This window comes from Ceratotherium simum, chromosome Y (genome assembly GCF_057802395.1).
Source record: "Ceratotherium simum simum isolate JZ-2026a chromosome Y, ASM5780239v1, whole genome shotgun sequence".
Classification (NCBI taxonomy): domain Eukaryota; kingdom Metazoa; phylum Chordata; class Mammalia; order Perissodactyla; family Rhinocerotidae; genus Ceratotherium; species Ceratotherium simum.
In genome coordinates, this window is record NC_141941.1 from 8560468 (window position 1) to 8577379 (window position 16912).

The 16912-nt window shown below is 37.6% G+C and overlaps 1 protein-coding gene across 1 annotated transcript; it reads right to left on the bottom strand.

The window, feature by feature from the left end:
* Nucleotides 1-14931: 14931 nt before the first annotated feature.
* Nucleotides 14932-15682, bottom strand: LOC147911640 (ras-related protein Rab-9A-like). Its single transcript, XM_087427923.1, has one exon. The coding sequence runs from the start codon at nt 15648-15650 to the stop codon at nt 15045-15047; it is 606 nt and encodes a 201-aa protein (XP_087284049.1). The 5' UTR covers nt 15651-15682; the 3' UTR covers nt 14932-15044.
* Between the last annotated feature and the right edge of the window lie 1230 nt (nt 15683-16912).

The window sequence follows — 16912 nt, forward strand, 5'->3', positions numbered from 1 at the left end:
CCGTGGACCCAGCCAATTTGCAACTACTCGTGGAAAAATTACCCCTGAGACAGAACTGAAAACTGGATAAGAGGATCTCCTGCAACAACGGGCAATCCTAACTGGGGTAGAAGAGGCAGAGACTCCCTTCTGGAGAGGAAAAACGCCGCCTTCACAAGCCGCCAGCTTCACAGCTGCCGGGAGCAGCTCACAGGTACGCACCCTACCTGGAGGCGCGGGGTCCTGAGCTGGGGAGCGCCCCTGCTGTGGGCATTTTGTGGACCCAGCACAATCGACACCAGCGGCATTATATCCGACTTTGCCTGCTACTAAAGCATTGGGAAGCACCCCCAGGAAACCCGGTTCACAAAGAAACTAAAACTGGCTCTTAAAGGGCCCGCGCACAAACTCACCTGTTCCAGAAAGCATCCTAAAATCACCAGAAAGAAAGGTGCACAGGGCTGGGGTGAAAAGAGACTCACCTAATAGGCCCTGAGTGCATCTTGGTGAGGGGTGAGACCTCTCCAGGGACTGGGACATTGGCGGCGGCCATTGTTGTGGCCTGGTGTGAGCGTGCTGACACAGACGCCATTGGAGTTCTCCCTGAGGCCTGCTAGACAGGGACTGCTCCACCCGCTAGAGCACCGATTTAATGCAGCTCAGCCAGGGCAGGCAGCCCACCCTAGAGACTGGCCCCACCCAACAACAAGCCCTCAGGCAACGTGTGGGCCTGCATAGATTGGTGACTGGATTCTCTGCAGCCTGGCAACTGAGCCGACTTGAGTGCGGCAGGGTGTGCATAAGGAGCGGGTGGAGACTGTGGGGTGGTGGCGGATGTGTGTGGGGTTCCCGCCATGGAGAGACTGGGTCCTCTTGGGGAGCTCGGGGCTCTCACACGGGGCAGGACTGTGTTGACTGTGTCTGTGGACCTGTGGGCAACAAGGCTTGTCAGCTGCAGAAGACTTGTGCTTCTCAAAGACCCACATAGGAGGTTTGTCCCACCTTCCAAAGCCTGAAACAATTGGGTGCTCCTGTGCCTGAGGCCAGCCCTACCCACCTGCAATCCTCAGAGAGCTGACAAGAGACCTTACAGCAATTGTAAGGCCCTGAGCCTAACAACCTGCCACGCTGGGGGCCTACTCAGTTAAAAGAAATACTGCAACACAAATGTGGTATTAGAACTTACAGCCAACTGTGCTGGGGCTCCCCACACCTGATAAAGAGACTGAAGGGCCCACAACAACTACAAACAGCTGAGCATTACAACAGCTGGCCAGGAGCATAACTCAGCCTCCCTGGGCGCCTATAGGGAGAGCTAACAGGCCACAATAGAAGGACACATGTAGGCCACATAGGGGTCACCCCTGGAACATTGAGAACTGAGGGAAGCACACTGGAAACCTCCTAAGGCATCATTTACATAAGGTCACCTATCCAAGAGCAGGAGACGTAGCTGACCTACCTAATACGTAGACACAAGCACAGGGAAAGAGGCAAAATGAGGAGGCAAAAGAATACATTCCAAGTAAGGGAACAGGACAAAACCCCAGAAAAGGAACTAAATGAAACAGAAATGAGCAACCTACCTGACAGAGAGTGCAAACTAAGAGTGTTAAGGATGTTCACTGATGTGGGGAGAAGAATAGATGAACTCAGTGAGAATGTCAACAAAGAAATGGAAGATATAAAAAAGAACCAATCAGAAATGAAGAATACAATACTGGAAATGAAAAATTCATTAGAGGGACTCAAAAGCAGAGTAGAGGATACAGAAGAACGGATTGGTGAGCTGGAAGAAAGCCTAGAAGAAATTACCCAAGGTGAACAGGTAAAAGAGAAAAGAATTAAAAAGAGTGAGGACAGTCTAAGGGACCTCTGGGACAACATCAAGCACACTAACATCCGTGTTATAGGTGTCCCGGAAGGGGAAGAGCGAGACAAGGGGGCAGAGAATCTATTTCAAGAAATAATAGATGAAAACTTCCCTAACCTAAGGAAGGAAACAGACATCCAGGTACAGGAAGCACAGAGAGCCCCAAACAAGATAAACCCAAAGAGGCCCACACCAAGACACATCATAATCAAAATGTTCAGAATTAAAGATAAAGAGAGAATCCTAAAAGACGCAAGAGAATGTCAAGTTACATACAAAGGAAACCCCATAAGGCTATCAGCTGACTTCTCAGCAGAAACCTTACAGGCTAGAAGAGAATGGCACGATATATTTAAAGTGCTAAAAGAAAAAAACTTACAGCCAAGAATACTCTACCCAGCAAGGTTATCGTTCAAAATGGAAGGAGAGATCAAAATTTTCCCAGATAAGCAAAAATTAAAGGAGTTTGTCACCAAGAAACCAGTGCTACAAGAAATGTTAAAGGGACTGATTTAAAGGGAAAAGAGAAGACCACAAATAGGAAAAATTATCTATTTCCATGATTAGAACGTAATGGATACAAATGCACAAAAAAGAGGTTAGATATGATATCAAAAACATAAAAGGAGGGAGGAGGGGAGTTAAAGAGTACAGCTTTCAGACAGAGGTGAAACTAAAGTGACCATCAATTCTGTATAGAAGAAGTAAGGAACAGAGAAGGACTACTAAAACACTGAGGAAAAAAAAAAAAAAAAGTTACAAAAAGGCAGTAAGTACATACTTACCAATAGCTACTTTAAACGTATATGGACTAAATGCCCCAATTAAAAGGCATAGGGTGGCTGACTGGATAAAAAAACAAGACCCATATATATGCTGCATACAAGAGACACAGTTCAGACCTAAAGACACTCACAAACTGAAAGTGAAGGGATGGAAAAAGATACTCCACACAAATGGCAATGAAAAGAAAGCTGGGGTAGCAGTACTCATATCAGACAAAATAGACTTTAAAACAAAAACTGTAAAAAGAGACAAAGAAGGGCATTACATAATGATCAAGGGAACAATCCAACAAGAGGATATAACACTTGTAAATATCTACGCACCCAATGTAGGTGCACCTAAATATATAAAGCAATTATTAACAGACATAAAAACAGAAATAAACAGTAACACAATAATACTAGGGGACTTGAACACTCCACTTACACCAACGGATAGATCATCCAAACAGAAGATCAATAAGGAAACATTGGCGTTAAATGACACACTAGAACAGATGGACCTAGTAGATATATACAGAGCATTCCATCCAAAAACCAAAGAATACACGTTCTTTTCAAATGCACATGGAACATTCTCCAGGAATGATCACATATTAGGCCACAAAACAAGTCTCCATAAATTTAAGAAGATTGAAATAATACCAAGCATCTTTTCTGACAACAACAGTATGAAACTAGAAATCAACTATAGGAAAAAAATCAGAAAAGCCACAAATACATGGAGATTAAACAAAATGCTACTGAACAACGACTGGGTCAACAAAGAAATCAAAGAAGAAATCAAAAAATACCTGCAGACAAATGAAAATGAAAATACGACATGCCAGAATTTATGGGATACAGCAAAAGCGGTTCTAAGAGGGAAGTTTATAGCGATACAAGCCTATCTCAACAAACAAGAAAAATGTCAAATAAACAATCTAACAATGCACCTAAAGGAACTGGAAAAGGAAGAACAAACAAAGCCCAAAATCAGTAGAAGAAGGGAAATAATAAAAATCAGAGCAGAAATAAATGAAATAGAGACCAAAAAAACAATAGAAAAAATTAATAAAGCCAAGAGCTGGTTCTTTGAAAAGATCAACAAAACCTTTAGCTAGACTCACCAAGAAAAAAAGAGAGAAGGCACAAATAAGTAAAATCAGAAATGAAAGATGAGAAATTACAACAGACACCTCAGAAATACAAAAGATTATAAGAGAATACTATGAAAAGCTATATGCCAGCCAATTCGACAATCTGGAAGAAATGGATAAATTCTTAGACTCATACAACCTTCCAAAGCTGGATCAAGAAGTAGAGAATTTGAATAGACCAATCACCAGTAAGGAGATCGAAACAGTAATCAAAAACCTCCCCAAAAATAAAAGTCCAGGACCAGACGGCTTCCCTGGTGAATTCTACCAAACATTCAAAGAAGACTTAATACCTATCCTTCTCAAACTCTTCCAAAAAATTGAGGAGGGGGGGAAGCTCCCTAACTCATTCTACGAAGCTGACATTACCCTGATACCAAAACCAGACAAAGACAACACAAAAAAAGAAAATTACAGGCCAATATCACTGATGAACATCGATGCGAAAATCCTCAACAAAATAATAGCAAATCACATACAACAATACGTTAAAAAGATTATACACCATGATCAAGTGGGATTTATTCCAGGTATGCAGGGATGGTTTAACATTCGCAAATCAATCAATGTAATACACCACATTAATAAAATGAAGAATAAAAATCACATGATCATCTCAATAGATGCAGAGAAAGCATTTGACAAGATACAGCATCCATTTATGATAAAAACTCTGAATAAAATGGGTATAGAAGGAAAGTACCTCAACATAATAAAGACCATATATGAGAAACCCACAGCTAATATCATCCTCAATGGTGAAAAACTGAAAGCTATCCCTCTAAGAACAGGAACCAGACAAGGATGCCCACTGTCACCACTCCTATTTAACATAGTACTGGAAGGCCTAGCCAGAGCAATCAGTAAAGAGAAAGAAATAAAAGGGATCCAAATTGGAAAGGAAGAAGTTTAACTGTAACTATTTGCAGATGACATGATTTTATATATAGAAAACCCTAAAGAATCCACTGCAAAACTTTTAGAAGTAATAAACGAATATGGTAAAGTTGCAGGATACAAAATCAACATACAAAAATCAGTTGCATTTCTGTACACTAACAACGAAGTAGCAGAAAGAGAAATTAAGAATACAATCCCATTTACAATTGCAACAAAAAGAATAAAATACCCAGGAATAAACTTAACCAAAGAGGTGAAAGATCTTAACACCGAAAACTATAAAACATTTCTGAAAGAAATTGAAGAAGACACAAAGAAATGGAAAGATATTCCATGCTCTTGGATTGGAAGAATTAACATAGTTAAGATTTCCATACTTCCTAAAGCCATCTGTAGATTCAATGCAATCCCTATCAAAGTTCCAACAACATTTTTCACAGAAATAGAACAAAGAATCCTAAAATTTATATGGAACAACAAAAGACCCCGAATAGCTAAAGGAATCCTGAGAAAAAAGAACAAAGCTGGAGGTATCACACTCCCTGATTTCAAAATATACTACAAAGCTATAGTCACCAAAACAGCATGGTACTGGCACAAAAACAGACACACAGATCAATGGAATAGAATCGAAAGCCCAGAAATAAACCCACACATCTATGGACAGCTAATCTTTGACAAAGGAGCCAAGAACATACAATGGGGAAAAGAAAGTCTCTTCAACAAATGGTGTTGGGAAAACTGGATAGCCACATGCAAAAAAATGAAAGTAGACCCTTACCTTACACCATGCACAAAAATTAATTCCAAATGGATTAAAGACTTGAATGTAAGACCTGAAACCATGAAACTTCTAGAAGAAAACATAGGCAGTATGCTCTTCCACATCGGTCTTAGCAACGTCTTTTCAAACACCACATCTGACCGGGCAAGAGAAACAATAGAAAAAATAAACAAATGGGACTACATCAAACTAAAAAGCTTCTGCACAGCAAAGGAAACCATCAACAAAACGAAAAGACAACCTAACAATTGGGAGAAGATATTTGCAAACCATACATCTGATAAGGGCTTAATCTCCAAAATATATAAAGAACTCATGCATCTCAACAACAAAATAACTACCAACCCAATTAAAAAATGGGCAAAAGACCTGAACAGACATTTCTCCAAAGAAGATATACAGATGGCCAACAGACTCGTGAAAAGATGTTCAAAATCACTATCAGGGAAATGCAAATCAAAACTACAATGAGATATCACCTCACGCCCGTCAGAATGGCTATAATTAACAAGACAGGAAACAACATGTGTTGGAGAGGATGTGGAGAGAAGGGAACTCTCATACACTGCTGGTGGGAGTGCAAACTGGTGCAGCCACTATGGAAAACAGTATGGAGATTCCTCAAAAAATCAAGGATAGAACTACCATATGATCCAGCTATTCCACTGTTGGGTATTTATCCAAAGAACTTGAAAACACCAATTTGCAAAGGTACATGCACCCCTGTGTTCATTGCAGCGTTATTCACAATAGCCAAGACTTGGAAGCAACCTAAGTGCCCATCAAGGGACGAATGGATAAAGAAGATGTGGTATATATACACAATGGAATACTACTCAGCCATAAGAAACGATGAAATCCAGGCATTGTGACAACATGGATGGACATTGAGGGTATAATGCAAAGTGAAATAAGTCAGAGGGAGAAGGTCAAATACCGTATGATTTCCTTCATTAAGTAGTAGATAATAACAACAATAAACAAACACATAGGGACAGAGATTGGATTGGTGGCTACCAGAAGGGAAGGGGGGAGGGAGGAGAGTGAAAGGGATAATTCGGTACACGTGTGGTGAGGGGTTGTAATTAGTCTTTTGGTGGTGAACATGATGTAATCTATGCTGAAATAGAAGTATAATGATGTACACCTGAAATTTTTACAATGTTATAAACCAATGTTACTGGAATAAACAAAAAATTTATAAAAAAAATAAAAATAAAAAAATAAAAAATAAAAAACAAAAATTCAAATGACTGTATGGAAAAAAAAAAAAAAAAAAAAATAGACTGCATGTTAAGTGGCCAGAGTAATCCAACTGCCTAAGACCAGAATCAGGATACAGAATGCAAAAAGAGAACTAGAAGGGTGAAGGCAATGTGAGACTGGAAGCAACCATGGAGTCGCAGTCATCAACCCTGGGTTCTTCTAGTCCCAGCTGGCTGACTTTGGGAGTCTCTTCTTTAAACTCCATTTATGAGGTGAAAGCATAGTCCACATCATTTACAGAATTAAGGATCAGATGAGAATGTATGCAAAACTACACTTTTCTATGAAACTCTTACAGTGTTATATTCAGCCTTTCTCACTGCTCTGAAAAAAAGATAAGGATAGAGAAGCCTACAGCAGGTTTTTAAAAGTTACCCACTCACCACCACTCCTATGACAATGCGACATGCTAATGACTCACCTTCGTGAAATCAAGGTACTGAATGTGTATGAAAAAATCGATGCAAAGAATTAAGTCATATTTATTACACTTTCTTGACCCAGTTTTCTAGTTCTCTTCAAAGTTCTCTAGCTGTCTTTTTAAAGCTTCTTGTTGTTTCTTCTGCCTTTTTTCTCTCTGCTTTCATTCTTTCCTGTGCTGTTCCTATACTTTTTCTTCCTTCTGTTTTCCAATTGGTTTTTGATCAATACCTAATATAACAGAAACTAAACTTCTGAAGAACCTTCTATGAATGCAGGACTAGTTTGCAGAGGGCTCTGCCAAGATTCAAGAAGACTCTGCTTGATTCTTATATGACTCTGTTGATCTTCAAGCTGCTGTTCCATTTTCATAAATTTCAAGCCCCAACTCACTCCTAGTACTGCTCTTTGCCTTTTACCTTACTGAGAACAATTACAAGTCACCCTTATATGAATAACTGCAATTGTCCTCTTTTCCACATCACATTTTCCCAACTCTTCACCTATCTCCTCCTTCCTTCATCCTTTTTAAGGCAAACTCTTGTTTTTCTGCTTCTGTATTTGGTTATAATTCCTTCCCTATCTTCAGAACTTGTATTTTAGTCACTTCCTGTTCACCCATTGATAGAGATTCCTGCGCTATGATTATGGATGTATCTAAACAGCAACACCTAACACTAGACAGATGACATCAACAGCAGTTTTTCAATTACCATAGAGCTCGAGAGAGCACACCACATTTGACAGTGGCTCTATACATGAGAGCTGCACTCAGGAAATAGGGGTTGTGAAGGTAGTCTTTGCAGTGTGAAGAGGATGGGGTGCTCCATGGTTCTTATGAGAGGATTTAACTGCCTTGTCTAGATAATTTGGCTAGCAGAGAACTAAAACTCACCACTCAGCGATAAGCAGATAATGTGCTTAGTCCCTTCAATAAAGATGGTTGTTTAGCTGGGGGCCCTTATCTGAAGGAAGACAGCAAGGAGAGGAACCTAAAATTAGGCTATTTGAGGCTTGCTCAGTGTTCTTCAGATATCAAGGCAACATTTCATACTGCATCTTAAAATTTTTAGCCTTTTAACACAACTGACTCCTTGATGTTTTTAAGCCTCGATTATGACTGAGAAGTGCCTCCCCAGAAAGCAAAGTAGATACCTGTAGAGGGCCACAAGGCAAGGTGACCACCAAAAACATGAATGTTAGAAGTGTCCTCTTTTATGGCCAGTAAAGACAACTGAGCGAACTGTATGATATTGGTGTAGAGTGTATGTGTCTCCAGAGGGTGTGAATTTACATTAATCAAAGACTGTGGCAACAGTAAATCTTAGTAAGGTGGGGTTCAGTGGGGAGGATGGGGCCCAATTGACACTGTAACTTATATAGGTGTTCTTTAAGAATTCCGTTATGTGCCTTAATTATACCAGCTGTTCGGGGCCAACAGGGGAAGTGAAAATTCCTTTGAGTGCCTTGTTCAAAAGTCCAGCATTTGTATACTGAGAAATGAAGAGTGCCTTTGTCACTATCAGTAATGTCTGGAATTCCAAAGGGAATAAGGAGTCTCCTGATGAGGCCTTGTATTATGTCCAAGGAATATGGAGATACGTCTTTTACTGTGATTTATATTTTGGGTATGCATGAAGCAAAATATTCCCAGAGTTCTTTACCCTAAATGGACTGACTTTTAGGAAATGATCCAAGAGCACACAAAAGTAGTAAAAACAAAAGGAACAGAAGAAATATTTGACACAATAATTACTGAGAATTTCCCCCAAATTAGGGTCAGACACCAAACCACAGAACCAAGAAGTTCAAGGAACACCAGATGGAATAAATGAAAAAAACCACCACACAACTATGTGTACACGTGCTATTTTCAAACTACAAAAAATAAAAGATAAAGAAAAAATCCTAAAACCAGAAAAAAAACACCTAACCACCTACACAGGAACAAAGATAAGAATTTCATCTTTATCAAGGATGAAGGACACTAAATAATGATATCATGCATAATGATAAAGACATAACAATCCTTAACGTGAATTTGCCTAACAACAGAATCATGAGAGGCAAAAACTAATAAAAATTCAACCAGAAATATATTTATCCACTATAATAGTTGGAGACTTCCACACTTCTCTATCAGAAATAGGAAGATCTGCAGGCAGGAAATCAATAAGAAATAGCTGAACTTCACAGCACCTTCAATGAACTGAATATAAATGACATCTTGACTACTTTACCTAACAATAGTAGAATACAAACTCTCCTCAGCCTCACATGAAATATTCACCAAGAGAGACCACATTCCAAGCCATAAAACACACCTTAATACATTTAAGAGAACAGAAACTATACAGTGTCTGATCTCAGACCACAATGGAATTAAAGTAGAAATCAATAAACAAATGTAACTGGAAGATTCCAAAATATATGAAAATTAAAAAAAACTTCTAAATATCACATGAGTAAAGAAGTTTAACTCTCAAGGCAAATTTAAAAATATTTTGAACTAAATAAAAATGAAAACACAACTTATAAAAATTTGTGAGATACCATGAAAGTATTACACAGAAGAAAATTTATAGCATTAAATGCACAAGTCAGAAATAAATACAGATCTAAATTCAATAATCTAAGTTTCCACCTTATGAAACTAGAAAAAGAAGAACAAATTAAAACCAAAGTAGAAGAAAAGATGTAATAAGAATTAGAACAGAAATCAATGAAGCTGAAAACAGGAAACCAATAGTAAACCAATGAAACCACTGACACTTGAAAACATGAGGAAAAGTTTCATAAAATCAGTGAAACTTGGAAAAGATTAATAACACTGAGAAGCCTGTAAGGCAAACTATCTTAGAAAAAAAGAGAAAAAATACAAATTATTCATATCAGAAGCAAATGAGGGAACATCACTACTGATTCCCTGGACACTAAAGCATCACAAAGGAATACTATGAACAACTTTATGCCCACAAATTTGATAACACAGATGGAATGGACTAATGCCTTGAAAGACACAATCAACCAAAATTCACACAAGAAGAAATCTAAATAGGCCTACATGTATTCAAGAAATTGATCAATAACCTTCCAATACAGAAAGCATCAGACCCAGGTGAGTTCAGCAACAAATTCTGCCAAACATTAAGGTAGAAATTATACCAATTCTCTATAATCTTCTTCAGAGAACAGCAGCAGAAAGGATACTTCTTAACATCTTACGAGGCCAGCATTACCCTAACACCAAAACCAGTCATGACAAGAAAAGAAAACTACAGATCACCATCTCATATAAACATAGAAGCAAAAATCCTCAAAAAATTTTAGCAAATAGAAGCCAAGAATGTATAAAACGATTTATATACTCTTCTTTGACATTTGTGTTTGGATTGTTAAATCAACATAAAGCTAGCTGATTAGGAAAGTCAGAAGTTTATTGTCAAATAAAATAATCTGTATACTTCTTAGTCCCTTTTCTTGTTTTATTGCAGAAGTTTATTCTCAAAGAAGAGTCCAGGACCAGATGCTTCACCAGTGAATTCTTCCAGACATTTAAAGAAGACTTAACACCAATTCTTCAAAAATCTTTCAAAACACAGAAAGGAGGGAACACTTCCTAACCCATACAATGCATCATTAATCTGATATCAAAGCCACACAAAGACACAAGACATGAAAACAAAGAGCAATATCCCTTATGAATACAGATTCAAAATCCTCAACAAAATACTAGCAAACTGAATAGGGCAGGGAAAGTGATCTCTTGTTTATGTGGTCTTGTAAAATAATTGTCTATTGAAAAGCAAGTAATATAGCCAGATATTCTTCACAGTAATTATGAGTATTTGAAAAGTTTTGTTCTATTTCTAATAACATTAGTACAAGGAATTCTAAGCTTCTATTTATTAAGATCTAATATTTATGTGATGATGCTAACAAAATTTTCACATTTATCTGATTTCTTAAATTGACTGTCCAAGATTGTGATTCTTATAAGTAATTTTTAAGTGCCCATCCCCGCTACCAACACAAATTTAGTTCTCGTTGCCCTATTCAGTTTGCAAACTAATATATCTTAACCCACATAAAGAGTGGACATTACCCAAACCAGATGCCAGAGCTTACAGAGTGGAAAAAAAGTTAGTTATTTAGAAATGTAAGAGCAACTTCAATGATGTTAATTGGAAAGATCCAAACATATATTTATTATATATAGATTACCATACCCTCCATAAGTTCCCCAATTCAGAGGGCTGTTAATGGAAGTCAGTCAGAAGCAGTAGCCTGGTGCTAATAGCAGGAGGCTGTAGGGGTGGGAAGACTTATGTTCAGGTCCTGGCACAGCTGCAGTTTGCTGCAAACAGCAAAGATCTTCTCCAGGCTTGTGAGGGTGAGATGAGAACAAGTAACATAAGCACTGTAAGTATATCAGTATAATTCAAATTTCATGTATGACTGTCCTGGAAAGAGTGCAGAAGGAAAGTCCAGCAATGATGAGAGAAATAATTGAGACCTTAGAGGTGGGCAGCACTGGGAAAGCATTCCAGGCATGAAGGTGTGGAGAAATGAAACATGGGGCACAAGGATATGACTGACAGCTGGTAGGACTGAACTGGGACTTGGTGTAAGGAGAAAAGCTGGGGCTATAATTAGGAAGGCTAAAGACTGTCAAATTCCGGCAAAGTTTTTATCTTTAAGTGATATTCCTGAAGATTTCTGAACAGAGGAATGGGGATGAAATCAGTTTTAAGAAAATCAGCAGCAAACTGAGCCTCAGGAATACAGGGACCTTCTTTTATACTGGCTCAGTTAAGGAAATGTATATGGACACTGAATCTGTAATCCACATTAGCTCTCAAACAGTGAACCAAATAAAAGGTACAAACGTGAGTTTGTCCACTTTCCATAGACAAAAACATTTTCTAAGATGTCTCATTTGGTGTCCATATTTTTCAATTTCTGTTCTGCTCATGGTATGCCACTTCAACTTTCTATCAACTTTCTATCAACTTCAACTTTTCTATCACTTCAACAGTTCCTGGCTGATAATCCAGTGTTAACTTCTCAGAAACCACTGATTGTACAGACACCACTGCTCACTGGATATAATCACTGATCCATTTTTATACTTAATACTTTATAGCCCTACGAGACACTGATACTGTGAAGAACTTACGTCATGGTGGGTGTCATAATATTAAAATGAAAACTTAAGTTTTTGTAGAGATGTATAAGGCAAGATTTTAAGACAAAGTACATTTAGGATATTTAAACTTCAGCTAGGGAATTTTTCACAAGGGTGAAGAAAATGACAAAATACTAAGGGTAAGGATTAGAATAAGTAATTGATTTTATTGTTGATCTTCCATCTTCCATACAGCATATTGTATTTGTTCCAGTTGTGAAATGTACATTTGTGCATTCTCCAAATTTAGTATTTTGTCCATTTCGTAAAATCAAATTCTGTCTCAAAGGCTTTACATTTTTAGACAACATGGAAGTGCACACAACCGTTATTACAGAGAGGGCCAGACACTGTGTACCAGACAACAGCACTGAAACACTGGGAGCACCATTGACAGTTCTTCCCTTCCACTTTTCCCCTCTGTAGCCGCTTCCACCATTGCTGCTGCCACAGTCACTACCTGTTTTCTTCCCCACTTCTCCTCAATTATTATTTACTTATTTCTCATCTTTATACAGTTAATAGCCACCAATCAAAGCACCTTGACTTTCTTCCAACGAAATAATCATCAGATTTTCAGCTACTTTTTGTTGCTGGTTGAAGAGCTTTTCCAAATTAGTTCCAGTTTTTTTGAAGGCTGAAACTATTCAGTATCATTTTGTTTCTCCTCCTATTCTTACATTTCAGTACCATGTTTGATAAATTGGCCTATGGTCGCCATATCCATTTAAGACACAGCATAAAGCTGGATTACTTTTCCTTTGAGCTTTCTTTACATACACAAAAATTTGTTGCCCTGATCAATTTTTGCTGCCCAAATCTAGCCCTTTTAAAAGCCAACAATCTGATCCCTGAATATTTAAATACTAAAGAGCTTTATTAGAAAGATTTTAAAATAAAAATCACTAAGATATTCATTAAGTCTCTACAAATATGAAAAATATACATAGTATCTATGCACACATACATACTTTCCTTACATACTAATGGATAGCCGAGAAAGTAATACACGACTTCCTCCAGGAACAGGAACAACATGGTGTGGTAGAGATATTTGTCCCTTGAACCTTTTGTATTTAACAATATAGATATATTACCTATTTATAAAATTAACTAAAAAAAATTTACTCATAATACCCATTGTTGACTACGGTGGGGGAACTGCCACTGTAAAAATGTTAGCTTAGTATTTATCTTTTGAAATTTGTCATCTCAATTAATATTTTAAATCCAAATGTCTATTAATAAATAAAAGTTTAAAGAAATTGTAAGACATCAATACAGCTAACAAAATGAATGAAGTTGGTCTATTATAATGCAAATAAATACATGCAGATATATTGAGAAAAGGTTAAGTCGCAAAACAATGAGTACACCTGAGATGGAAAAAATGCTTTCCCCTAAGGGAAAAAAAAGGAACAGCATATAATGTACACCACTTTGTTAACAATGGGTTTCTATTACGTTTTGTTTTTGGATACAGGATTAAAATTTTGGAGGGAAATTGACTAGTAAACTGACAAAATAAACAGTGACAACTACAACTCTCTGTAATGTGACAATATGAAGGGATTTAATTTTCCCAAATTTAAGATCTTTCCTTACGGCGAATTTGTTCAACATGTTAGCAACTTAGATTTTCAAAAGGTTAGGTTACTGTGATGATAATCTTTTACAAAGGCACCATTATAATGGTGGAGACAGGGAGAGAAGATAAGAATCTAGTTTATCAAAATCAACCCTTCCTGCATGACCAGTCTCTCCTCCCAAAATGTCCTTTGATAACCACAACGGTCCACAATTAAGGATCCCTACCCATACTAATACATAATTCAGATGTCTCTGCTCAGCGTAGGATCATCCTCAAAGGCATAGCACATGAGCTTTACCAACAAACGACTGTAATTTGCTTTGTTAAATATGGTGATTGCAGCAAGTCCTCCAAAAATGACAAATCTCCTTGAATGTAAATTACTAAACAATGTTCCATGCTAGAGAAGAAATAAACATGTTAGTAAAAAATGATTTCATGTATTCTCACAGAAAGAATGAGCCTTCTTTGTATTTCCTCCAAAAGCAATAAAGTTAGCTTCTATATTTAGAACTGGGGGAGGCTATGTTGTACAAAAATGACAAGTAATTACCAGTGAGATTAATTCTACCAATATTTAGAATTGAAATATGAATCGTTAAGTAATTTTAAATAGAAGAAAGAAGTAATCCAAGTCAAGGAACAACATACTACAATTCATTTGATTTTAATCTTTAATATTTAACATTGCTTTAGGAAATGTTTTTCCTGAACCAAGAAGGGAACGCTAATTACACAAAAATATACGTATAAAAAGTCGTTTTTCATTTTCCCAGAGGCAAAGAAACCCAGGTATAACTTCAAGAATATCCGGTTTTTTAAATTATATTTAGTCTCAGTCATCTTACATATTAGCTCTGTGGCTTACATATCTAAATTAAAGACATATTATTAGACAACTATTACAAATTATAAATGTAAGGTGCCACTCTTGAGTAAATATATTCTTCGTGAGTGGATGTGTCCCTTCTCCCACCCGTTAACGAAGCAGCAACATGGTTTAGTTTAATGTTATGAGTACAGGATCCATTGCTGCAAACACTGCTTCTCCTCTCCACCCTGTGTTTATCTGTGTATATGTGTGAGTTGGTCAGAACACATGGGTGACCTCTCTCATGATCAACAGCAAGATGAGCTAGGCTTGGGCTTTCGGTGTAGACTGACCGTGTCTGTGTGAATCAAGTGATCTGACCTATCCTCGGTAGCAAGCACTCTTCGTACCGCTTCCTCAAAGGCCGCTGCGACATTCGTGGAATCTTTTGCACTTGTTTCAAAGTAAGGATAGTCGCCGTTGTCCCTGCACCAGGCTTGGGCTTCTTCTGCAGACACCTGCCGTTCACTTATGTCAATCTTGTTCCCCAAAATCACAAAAGGAAAGCTTTCGGGCTCTTTCACATCTGCATAATATATGAATTCTTTCTTCCAGTTACTCAAGTTCTGGAAGCTCTGAGAATCATCGACACTAAAAGTAAGCAGGCAACAGTCAGAGCCTCTGTAAAATGGCGTCCTCAGGCTTCTGAATCGCTCTTGACCTGCAGTGTCCCAAATCTGCATGGTAACAAAATGTCCATCTACCTCCAAATCTTTATTTAAAAATTCCACACCTATCGTATGGAAGAGCTGGGCATCAAACTTATTAGTCACATATCTGTTCATTAGAGAACTCTTCCCAACTCCACCATCTCCAAGGAGGATTACTTTAAAAAGCGATGATTTCCCTGCCATTATTAATCTCAAGATCCTTGACTTCAGAACCCTGCAAAATAAAAAGGTACCATTATGTTCATCTGCAGACACTATCCTATGAATATGAGAGTTTAAATGAAATAAAATATACATAGCCCAAATTTCTTTCTGCACAGGGAATATCTAATAGCAAGAGCTGTCATTTACTGACCACTCAACCATGTGCCAGGCACTATCCTACCTTTACTCCCTAAGACAACTCAAAAGGGGTCACTTTTCCTCTTCCTCAGGTCAGTTTATTGTGAAGGTGGTCTTTCAGCAGGGCTGACCTCAAAGATCCTGCTCTTAAACATTACTCTTTATGATAATCACCTGTCTATTCACAACAGACCCTTTGTTAAGATGCACTAAGAGACAGAATTAACTGTCTGTAGCAATTCCAAACAGACTATTATTGTCATTCTTTTCCTATGGCGTCAAATATTTTCTTTACTCTTTCTTCACTTTCTCTCTTAAAATGATATCACCGCAGGGTCAGGAAAGCCAGAGACAGAAGCTGATTGATCTGGCTATGGAGGAAAAAAAGCCAAACGCAGAGTAAATGGACTTTATTCTTTTCATTAGGAACACTGCGTTTGCTAAAATTAATTTCAGCAGCAGTACAATTTTTAATATATCATCATTTACACATTTCTATCCACAAGACCCATTTGTACAGCTCCAAGTTTTAGCAAAAACAAACCTGTGTGGTTACTTGTATGCTCTGAAGCAGAATGAAATAAACCTTAAAAAAAAACTTGGTCTATACACATGCTTTAAGGGAATTCCTGAGGCAAAATTAAAACATTCCTACACTATAGGAACCAGCCTGTATGTGGTGAGATTTCAGCTGCCTACAGATGAATACAGATAAATACTACCAAATACTACACCTATTTAATGCTTCTTAAGGCTTTTAATCAAGGAAATTTCAAATGCAAAAATTTTTTGGATAATAACTTTATGAATGCCCATGAAAATTAAACCTAGTTTAACCAATTATAAGCTTATGATAAATCTTCTTTCTTCCACAACCCCTCACTCTTCCCTCTCTGCAGTTTTTTAGGATCAAGTTATATAATTTAATCTGTAATATTTCAGTACTAAAAGGCTTTTAATTATATAAATTTTGTAAAAGAAAATAATCAACAGAACAGCAATGTCTAATAGAAGTTTCTACAATGATGAAAATGTCCTACATCTCTACTATCAAATCCAGTAGGCACTAGTCACGTGTGGCTATTAAACACCTGACATGTGAC